Raw genomic sequence first — 12,303 nt, forward strand, 5'->3', positions numbered from 1 at the left:
CTGTTTTGTAGGAATAATGGTGAGTTTAATTGACTGAAAGGGTATAGATTGTCCCTGGCTGTCGAAGTAATTCGGTGGCACTTCTGTAGATTGAAGACTCGCCTCACAGTTCATAACTCAACTCAAACTCCAGACCAAAACCTTATTTGTAACCTTTCATGACGTGACTTGAATGAATTTTTTAACGGAACGTAGTTATTGTTAAAGATTTATTGTTCATTAGTACAGGAATACAGGTATAAGTAGGTATTATAAAATATATATAAAATAAAGTACTGATATAGGTAAACCAGAATCTGATGGCAATTAGGGAAATCAAAATTTTGAGTGTGCAACCCTAGGGAAAATGGACTGAACGATCTTGATACTGCGTATTTTTTATTTTGTCCTGAATATCATTAGTCACATTACATATTAAGTAGACAATACTGTACTTAATAATGAGATATCCACTTAATATTATGTAAGTACAAACTTACATAATATATATTATACATTTTACTTTTATACAGGTACCAGTTATTTGGCAACTCTCTATCTCAAGGTGGGTTTATCTTCTGTTCTCCAGATATTGGATAGCGTTATATATCATTTGCTTGCATATTTAATGATATATTTAAATTATTTCCAATAAATATTTAAAAAATAAATAAACAGAACATCGTATGATGAAACTATAGATAGTTAAGTACATCGACGTTATTCCAAATTTATTTGTAAGAAATTATGACATCCTTATTCTTTATTTATTCTTATCATATCTATGCATTGCATAAGGTTTGAATAAGCAAGTTTTTATTTGTACGGCTGTTAGAGTATACCAGTACCACAATATACAGATACATACAGTAAGGAAACTTCATACAAAACGTTCGAAATGGCACACGCACACAAGCAAGCGTGCAGAGTTTTATTTTATTTTTATTTTATTTTATAAAAAATTATAAGCAGTCTAGTTTTGATCTACATTATCATTATATCGATATTTTCACATGGCATACTGATAATGAATATATACAAATATAGGTATGTGTAAATAATAATATGTATTTATTATTATTTACACATACCTATATTTGTATATATTCATTATCAGTATGCCATGTGAAAATATCGATATAATGATAATGTAGATCAAAACTAGACTGCTTATAATTTTTTATAAAATAAAATAAAAATAAAATAAAACTCTGCACGCTTGCTTGTGTGCGTGTGCCATTTCGAACGTTTTGTATGAAGTTTCCTTACTGTATGTATCTGTATATTGTGGTACTGGTATACTCTAACAGCCGTACAAATAAAAACTTGCTTATTCAAACCTTATGCAATGCATAGATATGATAAGAATAAATAAAGAATAAGGATGTCATAATTTCTTACAAATAAATTTGGAATAACGTCGATGTACTTAACTATCTATAGTTTCATCATACGATGTTCTGTTTATTTATTTTTTAAATATTTATTGGAAATAATTTAAATATATCATTAAATATGCAAGCAAATGATATATAACGCTATCCAATATCTGGAGAACAGAAGATAAACCCACCTTGAGATAGAGAGTTGCCAAATAACTGGTACTCAAAACATACAACTCCAGGCTTAGAAGATTTATATTTTCAACGAAAGTGTATAATATTGTGATAAGTTTAGAAATAAGTTTTATGTATGTATGGTTTGGCGCATGTTGTAAATAAATAAATCATTATAAATATCAAAAGGGTTTTTCATAATTTCGTATATTTTGACATTTCATACAAAATTTTCCATTTCAATAGGTACGTAATGAAATTATTAATTTGCTCAAGTTTTTCTACTTCTTGTATTACTCTGATTGCTATTATCTCAAATTTAGATTGAAAATTGCTTCTAAAACTTGTAAAACACAGCACAATGTACTAAAAGATATGTTATAACTCGGTTATGTCAGACTTATACTAGGGTGGTAGCCACAGGTGGTAGCCGTAATAAGGACGGAATAGCATTAGTATGAATACTTATTTAACGAAGTTATAGTAGGTTACATTTATTTCGTGTTTATTTGTATGATTTTTCCTTATTCTTAGTTTATTCTTTGCATAAAATGTTATAACTCGTTTATTTGTACGGCTGTAAGGGTATACTATTGAATGAATAAAATTTTTGTAAAAAAATCTATCGTTTTTCGGAAAATAAAAACAACTTCATTAAAAAGGATTTGCTGCCATCTATATATTTTCTCCTGAAACATTAAAACCGTAAAAATCGGTTGGCGAGTAAGTGGTTTGAGTTCTAACCTTCAATGTTCTAGTATATGCTCCACCCGCTAGATGGCGCTCAAACTATTTATCTCTTGTTGTTAATAGTGATGATAGATGGCGCTGTGGCGAATATATTTGATGAAAGTAAACCAACCTATAGAGGTGCCCACTGCCCACGAAGTTATTTTAAACTTAAAATTTGAAATTTTACATAAACAAGCGCAAAAGTTCAAATAATAATATTTGAACATAAGTTCAAGTAAAATACAGTACCATATTCATTTCTGAATAACAATGCCATTGAACGAGGCTGTGGAACTAGGCATTCTTCATTTCTCGACCGCGGGAGCAAAGTCACAATTTAAAGCGAACACGAACACAGCGACGTAACCCGAGTCGGCTGCGGTCGACTTACGTCCAGCCGATAATCCTACATGCTAATAGGCAAGCCTCTTAGTTAACGGATCTGTTTCCTTGAAGATTGGGTTTCTTATGGGTGTAAGGACTCGTCTGAGCGTTCCACTCGCTTTACAATAACTACTTAGGTACTACTTTGTTTAAGATACGGTTATTACAAAGCTGCACTTTCTGCCAACGAATCCTGATATTCATTTACTGTAGGTAGTTACTACAAAAAATTAAACCATTTTAATAAATAGATACCTACATCTTCTTATTATTTTTAAACGAATTTATTCTAATATAATATAAATGACAAGATAATAGAAATGACTTATTTAATTTACTAGGTAACAAACATTCATATGTCTAGATGTAAACATAACCCTCGGAGGTGCATAACAATTACTTGCTCTGTGGACTGTGGTGCATAATATAGGATCGATAAATGCATACAAGTAAAGCTGCAGGCTGTTGCTTTCCTCATGCGGCATGCATCATGCCGAGTGATATTCTCATTAAATCAGCACACGCTTGGGTTTTAATTAAATTCAAACCCGCAACTTGTGCCAGCAGACGCTCTGTTTACAATTCATTTACTGCTTGACATTTTGATTAATTGAAGACTATTCAGTTTTAGAAAACAAGCTATTATTAAAATATTAATTTTGTTATCGTACATAGTTACTTAACTACATAAATATAATTCTGAATATGTTTCAATTTTTACGTATTATGCAGTGATATATTTTTACATACTAGTAATCTCATATTATTATGACCATTTCCTCGTAATCCAGGTTTCAGACGTAATTGTTATTTTAGTATAAGACGTAATAATAAACGAACGTGCCTCGTCGTATGTTTTTATCATAAATCTGTAGCCAATCGATATAAATAACATACCACATTATAACATCCCATTTCCAACCCCTGCAACATGTTGTATTTAATTTAGCGTGTGTTACAACAATTAGGGTCACTATAGCCATTAAACATATTGTGAGTTGTGACAGTTCCCCTGGGAGCATGTGCGATGGCTTAATTTGGTGTTGATTGGAACACTCGTCGATCCTGTAAACCATATGTTGATCTTAGTAGCTACGTAATTAAATCCTATTTTAGTAAAATAATATTCTATATTGGTATATTTTTTGCCATTGTTCTTATTCTATGCTAAGGGTTTTAGAACTTTAAATTAATTAAAGCTCGGCATTCATCATCACTATTTTATGATCTCTGCTAACCGTGGTTGTTTTCCAATTACAGAGCATGGTAACCTATTAAAAACTCGAATTTCTATTACCCGAATCTTAAAACCCCGAAAACGGTTGTTAGAACTTTTAAAAGACAGATGTAATGAATGACAAATTTTTAAAATTCCTTTTTTAATTTCCCAGATGAATCAATTTCCAGATGCACCAAAACCAGATTTTTAAAAAGTATTTTTTTGTTTCCCGTATTCTCATAATCCAGATCTAATTATACCTACCAGATTCTCAAAATACTTTTTTTTGTTTCCCATCGTACCATTTTCCAAATAAACTATTGCCAAATTTTCATAATCTTTTTATTTGGTTCCCATATAATCATATAACAGATAAACTATTGCCAGATTTTCATAATCTTTTTATTTGATTTCCATACAATCGTGATTATACCTTTACTATCGACTGAAAATAAACATTGTCAGTAAGTAAATTTATTGTTTTACTTGTCCATTACAGACCGGTTTTAGTGTCAAAGTCGACTCAGTAGGTTAGGTTTGAACTACGACCCCCACGCTAGAACTGACTCGCTATTGTTTTACTTGCCTATTACAGAAAGGTTTAAGTATCAAATTCGACTCAGTAGGTTAGGTTAGGTTTGAACTGTGACCCCCCATGCACGAGCCGAGCGAGCGAAGCGAGCGTGCCGCGGCAGCGGCCGGCGAGTGCCAGAACCGACTCGCTATTGTTTTACTTGCCCATTACAGAAAGGATTAAGTGTCAAATTCGACTCAGTAGGTTAGGTTAGGTTTGAACTGTGACCCCCTACGCACGAGCCGAGCGAGCGAAGCGAGCGTGCCGCGGCAGCGGCCGGCGAGTGCCAGAACCGACTCGCTATTGTTTTACTTGCCCATTACAGAAAGGTTAAAGTGTTAAAATCTATTCAGAAGGTTAGGTTAGGTTCGTGCTGCGACCCCCTGGAAGGATTACGTTTTGCTGGATATCGTTTATTTGAATTTCAAAAATCTGGACATTGTTTGTCTGGATATCAATTAACTGTATTTCAAAAATTTGTGTTTTAAAAATCTGGCTTTCGTGCATATGGATTACGGTCATCTGGATTTTGTGCATTTAGATTTCGTATGTCTGGAACTCATTCGTCTGGATTGTAAAACGTCGTACAAATAAAGAAATGGGCAAATGAAATTCGGAGTTGCGATTATATGGCAAACAAAACTTCGAAATTTTAAAATTCGGGGTTATGAAAAAATATCCAAACGTTTTCTGGATTATGATATTCGGAATATTAAAATTCGAGATTAAGATAGGTAACCACAGAGCATAATGCGACTCAGTGCCGCACAATGCCGAATTATGCTGATGCTTAATTGGAACGTGAAACGCCAGCAGGTTGCGCTAAGTTCAGTGTTGAAAAAAAAAATATTCATAGAGTTAGCAATAACCTCATTAATGTGTAAATAAAGTGGTATACATAATAATTTTGAAAAATATTTACGGTTATTTTAAGTAATTTGGATTTTGATTATTTCATTAACATTTTTTTCAATGTTTGTACCTTCATCCATACTTATATTTATTTTTTAACACAATTTGAATTAACTGTGATTATTTCGAAAACTACAATGAAACGAAAGCTTTAAATTTTTTTCCAACAATTAATAATTACTAACGATAAATCGATTGCACGCATCAATTCACGCGCATTACTTTTTCTAGTGCTCGATTGTGCGAAGCATTGCTGTGGAACATTCAACGTTAAGCATTATGCCGCATAATGCGCTCTAGTGCTGTAATTGGAAAACGGGGCGTATCTCACAGAGCAAGTAATTACCGTATCTATAAATTTTTGATTGACACACCACTCATATAGTTTTTTTTTTTTCGATTATCATGGCAATAAACTCATATACTCAGAGGAATAATTCCTCTGAGCTCATATAGTTATTCTACCTTTGTTATGAGCCGTACAGACCGTTCACAGTTATTTTACCTCTGACAGATGACGTTTTATCATTTCTATATGTTGGTTTTTTTATATATTAACTAGTATTATACTTCTTCCACTACTCTGAATCCTTTTCGGCATGATTGCAGAGGAGATAATCACACACAATATAAAAAAACCAACAAAGAAATGATAAAACGTCATCTGTCAGAGGTAAAATAACTGTGAACGGTCTGTAGACGGTCTGTAGTTGATTTCAAGCTGTGATGATTTCAAGCTCAGAGGAATAAACCTAGGTTTATTCCTCTGAGATTTCAAGGGTATAAAAATAAAATTTAGTAAAAACGGAAATGTCAAATGACAGTTCATTTGACACTGACGTCTGACAGTTTTACGTTTAAATCTTATTTTACGTTATTAATTATTTGTAAACATTGAGCCGTTTCCTCGTATATTTAACGTAATTAAATGAAAATGCAGATAACTACACCAAACCAAAATGGTAATTTTTCAGTACTTACATTCCAATGCAATTTGCAAAATAAATTACTAGCCGTAACAACTTATTTCAATTCCAAATTCAAATTAAGAAAAAAAATATTTTATAGAACGATTAACGAATTCGATAAAACAAAAATGTGCATCAAATCATCAATGATCATCGATCAATTTTAATTAGTGTTAAAAGCATGGATTCGTAATTCGTATATCTTACGAGATGTGTGAAGATACTTAATCAAAGAATAATTATATTTTCATTTACATATTAATTTATCATTATCCACAAGATGTATTCATTATCAATCTTTTTTCAGTTATACAGCTTGTCGTTAAGTTTTTAGATGGATATTGCAAGAAGGGATGTAATTGTTAAATCAATCGTATGATGTGGTTTTTTCTATTTTACAAGATCATCAAATACTGTACACTTACACTAATATAGTATGCGCATGTACTGCCTCCTTGCTTATATTAAGATATTTAAACAATTTATTTATTTTTCAGCAAGGTGGTGTGGTTACAAACCTTTGGAACTTCTCTGTCAAGTTAAATAAGCCTGTAGTAGGGAAGCAGGGAAGAAATATATTGTCATATAGTTTTTGAAATAATCCAGAAGTAATGCACCTTTTTACTGAAGAAAGAATTTTCAAATATTAAGCTAAGAGGTCTTATATATAAGTACCAGCTTTTAATTTAATTTTATATTGTATAATTTATGTTAAGTAAAAATTTCTACTTACAATAATCTTTGAAAGAAAAACTCACAATTTTTAAACTAAGAGTTAGACTTAAGTATTTAATTATCTATATTTGCAATGATCGATAATAATGATACATTGATTGCTTAGGGAAGGGAGATTTTTAGGAAGAGTGAGTCATTTGCAGTTTTGCAGAGAGCCCTACTTTTTATTTTTGTGAGCGTATCCATGGTGTCAACCATTCAGATTGGATTTATTGTGACTTAAATTTTAATGCATATAGATTTTAAGTAAGTTGTACTTATGTACATTTGTACATGCTGTGTATAATATGCTGTCAACTTTATTGTAAATTAACTGAATCGTGATACTTATATTTTTTTTATTTAAATTGATTTTGTACTAAAAAGAAGTGAAATAATGTCTGTTGAAAATGTCTTGTTTTAAGCTTACAATGAAAATAATTCCCAGAAAGATCATTAGTTAAAAAATAATTAAAATGATGTGTGGCTTGTTGCAGTACCTGGGTTCATTCCCGGCGGCGGGCGGCGAGCACGCGGCGCGAGTCGACACCGTCACACGGAGACTGCATCTTATGAAGGTTAGTTCTTCAGAAATTAGGATACTTAATAGTTATTAATTAGTTGTATGGTTATTATAAGTACTGGTTATCAAATAACAATCATAAATGCTGTGCGAATCCCAAATTTTTATAGGTAATTAATTAATTTTACTTTTAGTTTAAGTTTCAAGGATTAAGATTATATTAGAAACTTGCAACGCTAAAGTAATTTTAAGTTTTTTATGGGTTCTTTGCGCAGTGAATTTTTTTCTCTATGTTAGGAAATATACACAGACAGAAAATTTACAAGTACATAATGTTCATTCAAGCAGATGAGTTTGATAAATTATTAATTAAATGGCTAATTGTGTATTGCAAGTTGCAACCAGACACCGGTCAAAATCAGTTTATCCTCCAATTTTTACCTAAATCATAAAGCAGACAAAATATGTAACGATTTACACAAATTTCCATCTCGCAAACTTCATGCGAGTCATGTGCCATCAATAATCGGCTAACAAGGTGATCGAACAAATCGCCGCCATTTGTAGCGAGCCGAGGTCCGCTCCCAAAGCGCATTCATCTCCAAAACCCTTTACAACCTGTCCCATTTCTCCACCATTCAGCCCATGTAGGCCACACACTGTATGCCATTCAAATTTATATCCTATTTACAAAGTCGCTGAGCTTACATTTGAATGCAGCGCAAAGATTCTCGAAAATCTTCTAAAATACAACGATATTCTGATTTAAATTTTTGGCCATTGAGTTAGGGTTTGAATTTGTTACACTCGGCACGGCGGTTTTCAACTGTCCATAGATTTTCATAATGCAAAATGGTTTTGTGATCATAAAACTAGGGCTTGGTTTTTGGGAACTGCTGTACCTACATAAAAGAATCATCCTTTTAAAATGGAAAAAATGGAATGGTTTATTTATTTTAATTTTAATTTATTATAATTACAGTATAATTTTTGTAATTGACCTTCCTATAATTTACGGGTAACTCCTGTGTGAGTTATATGAAGTTCCTTATGTTCCTATATCTACAGGAATGCTTTTTTGACCAATAATTATGAGTGACATTATAGTTTATGATTTCACATACCTATTAAATGCAGCCTTGTTACGTGTTGCGTATAATCATGTAGGTACAATGAAACATCATTGTGTTTAACAGGTACACTTTTTATAACGTGTGCAATACGCAATACATTATACATGCCAATCATTACATCAGTTTTGAGCTCAGTAAAGTTCATAGCTCAATTGTTGTGGATAATGTTTATAACATAGGGTGTGCCGGCTAGATCCGACCCGAGTAATTATAATATAATCATGGGTGGGATCTTTGCATAAACCTTTTGTATGTGTGATGTGAGGACTGAGATGTAATTTCCCTGGGCTTAATTTAAATTTAAATTTACATTATGATTTTTTTGGGGAACCGGATGGCTTTTTAAATAATTTACGTGAGAATTATGTTTTGCCATGCCTTCCCATAGATGTCAGAAGTTATTTTGACCTTGTAAGAAGGTATCAATTTGGCATGTTGAATTTTGAATTTTGCTATGATTTTGAAAACGAGACATAATACATATTTACAAAAAATCCCCGAGTTTATAAACACAAAGTTGATATACGTTAATAGTAAAAATGTTGAAAAGAATTAAGTGTTTGGGTTCACACAGTTTACCAAGCGGAAAGAAACTTGAAGTTGTGTCTGCGAAGCTGTTGTGAAGTTCTGGCGAAAGCTTCCGTAGGCTGCGGATTAAACTTTTATATTGCACTTAATGTAACTAAACTTACGTTTAGGTATTTGAACTTGAGTTGCGGCAATCGATGTCATAAAACATGCTCTATGTAACATCATTTAAAGCATATGCTATTCGTTTTAAATAGATTATTTTAGTTTTAATTGATTGACTGCATTTTAATTTTTTGTTAAATAATATTAGCCAGAAATCTATTGAATCTTTATTAGATACGTTGCATTGATACAATCCACTTGAATACATATTTAAAATAAAAATAAAGTATGTTGGCGTTGCTGGTTATGGTCAGGAAGGGATAAGTATTTAAATTTTAATGTAGGTATAACTTTATAAAGTAAGTGTAAGTTTTACATATGAAAGTCCGTCATGTAAATTTAAGTTCAGAACAAAATTCTACCGCATATCGTCGCCGCAAAGCGCTTTGGCACAAAACGCACTATTGAGCATGTTTTAAAATTACTTAGGAGGTCATTACCCGGCAGGTTCCCTAGGGCTCGTAGTGGGCCCGTTTTTGCTTTAATTACTCGAGGCAAAGGACCGATTCCATAGGGCTACGAGTAGTTAATTACTGTTTGCATGAAAGTGATGATTGGTTGGTAGGGTTGGGGACATTGGAGGGTGGCGCCCTTGGTGTAGACATGTTTGGTTATGGTGTCGTTCAAATCGAGAAATAATGATTAGCTTGTTACGTTTCATTTAACAGTATTAACAGTTACTTGCTCCTCTGAATACCTTTTGTTTGTCAAAGGATTAGTTATAATCAACAGATAGTTGGCAAACAAACAGTAGCTGTATGTTTCCATCTGTGATCTCTAAACGTCGGCTATCATCCTGGCGAGCCTCCAGGAATTAATCTGTTGTCGCCACATATCATAGATTGACTAGTTACTGGATAGATACTAAACAAATAGATACAAAGTTTTACTATTCATCATATTTTTTTTAATTTTCTAATAACGTCGAGTGCGTCCTGGATCGCTCTCCGTGGTAATTAAATCTTATTCAATTGATGTTATTTTAGATTTGTGCATTTTATTTTAATTCCCAGAAACGTCAAAGTGGCTCTTTACAACCAACATTATATTATAATATAGTTGCAATAGTAATTGTTTGTAAAGAAATATTAAATTTTTCATTTCAATACAACTAAAACGGGTAAAGTTGAGTGGCGTGGATTATTTTCGTGACGTCATAAACAAACAGAATGCTCGAATTTCCTTGTGACTGACGCACTTGCGCCGTCTAGTTTATATTCGATCTGTGGTCGTCTCGTTTCGCCAGTCGCAAATAAAGCAAAAGCTCGGACAAATCAAAAGCCTTTGTGCGTAGGGCCTAGTATAATGCCGTCTGGGAAATATTAATATTTTTTACAACTTCCGTCTGCTAAAGCTGTAGAGTGTAGGTATGTCTGGACTTCATTTAATTATGAGAATCGAATTGTCTTCTCGTATTTCAACAATTCTTTCAGCGTTGAGCGTAAATTAACAGAGATATTCTCGATTTTATGTTTTTTAGACTCGACGGACGGAAGAAAAGAAATAACAAATTTATTTTAATTTTCTTCTGGTATACAATTAAACTGATAGAATAATACGAAGTCGAATCTATTAAAACATTCAGAACTACGTAGAAGGATAAAATATTAATTTATACGGTATATTATTCCGGATAACTAAACAAAGAATTGTTTAAGGATATTATAGTAAAGAAAGGCATTTATATCCATAAATTGTTTTATGCCGTAATTGTCAGGCTGTTGGTCGACCTTGAGTCGTCCGTAGCACTCGTAGTGCTCGTCGTAGCACTCGTAGCGTAACAAATGTTCTGTATCCAATCTGCGCGGCACCGCTACGGCGCCTGTGGGACAGATATAAATAGGCGTGGATTTGTATCGATAAATTCTTTATTATTAATTTATTTATCGATTTTGTACCCTTTTTCTAAAGCGTTTGTCTCATTGCTTTGGAATGAATTTGAAAACAAATTTTGTAAATTAAAAATACTTTTTTCCTAATCTTTTATGCTCACTAGTCGCTTTGCATAAAGATCGCTATCAAATTCAAATTAATTTTTTTTTCAAATTTAAATGATTTATTGTGATTCACAGGTTATAAGGGTTATGTCATTGTATGAGGTGATCCGCTGTGATCTGCCATGCGGCGTACAATTTAATCTATATTATGTATTGAAATATAACTTGATTTGGCAACTTTAAATGGCTTTCTTATTTCTAATAATGTAATAACTTATAATCTTCTACTACGGATATAATTGACAAAGTTTCATATAATTTCAACATTATAATTAATCGCATTCTTTGCTTTTTACATACTAAGCACGTTAACAATATAAATAATATCAGAAAGATTAGTTTTTTTTTGTCGTACGTGTCTTATAACATATTTTGTCGTACTTCGAAATTGTCTCTTTTGTCACATTTTATCGATATCTTGCGAACATCCCTAGCACTCAAAGTTCCACACTAGTTGGTCTTCCGTCCCTGACGACTGGGTAAATTAGACTAAGACGAGGCCGCGCCACCTAAACGATCTTTTACTGCAGCTCACTGAGACTTACACGATGTATGTTTAGTGCACTGTTATAAATCTACACAATATGTACTTAAGCGGTTTACATTAAGTGACTAGACGCTGCCCGCGGTGATGGTTGTTTTTAATTTAAATTACCTACAATGTTTGTTTTAAGTTTCGTCTGCATTGCACACGCAATATAATAAATTCTATCTTTGTAGCTGAAAATAGTATCTGTGCAGTATTTTGTTTACGGTTCAATTTTTATATTAAAGTTTTGTATACGTTGATTACGTAAAAAAATATTAAACAAGTTGTTAGGTTAAAATTGTATTGCAAGTGATTAGGCGCTATTTCTCGTAAATCTTTTTAACCCGTCCTATCTGCTAGAATGCTATAAAGAATATTAATAATAATAAA

General features: G+C 32.5%; 1 protein-coding gene across 1 annotated transcript in view; it reads left to right on the top strand.

The window, feature by feature from the left end:
- LOC149484979 (uncharacterized) overlaps positions 1-12,303 on the top strand; it is a 93,744-nt gene that overhangs the window by 10,861 nt on the left and 70,580 nt on the right. Inside the window, exon 2 of the mRNA XM_089699714.1 lies at positions 7,536-7,616. Coding sequence (XP_089555840.1) covers positions 7,536-7,616 — 81 coding nt within the window. The remainder of the gene's footprint in view (positions 1-7,535; positions 7,617-12,303) is intronic.

Source organism: Colias philodice, chromosome 10 (assembly GCF_061535455.1).
Source record: "Colias philodice isolate Cphi_HAF_F1 chromosome 10, ilColPhil1 Martin Lab GWU primary, whole genome shotgun sequence".
NCBI lineage: Eukaryota > Metazoa > Arthropoda > Insecta > Lepidoptera > Pieridae > Colias > Colias philodice.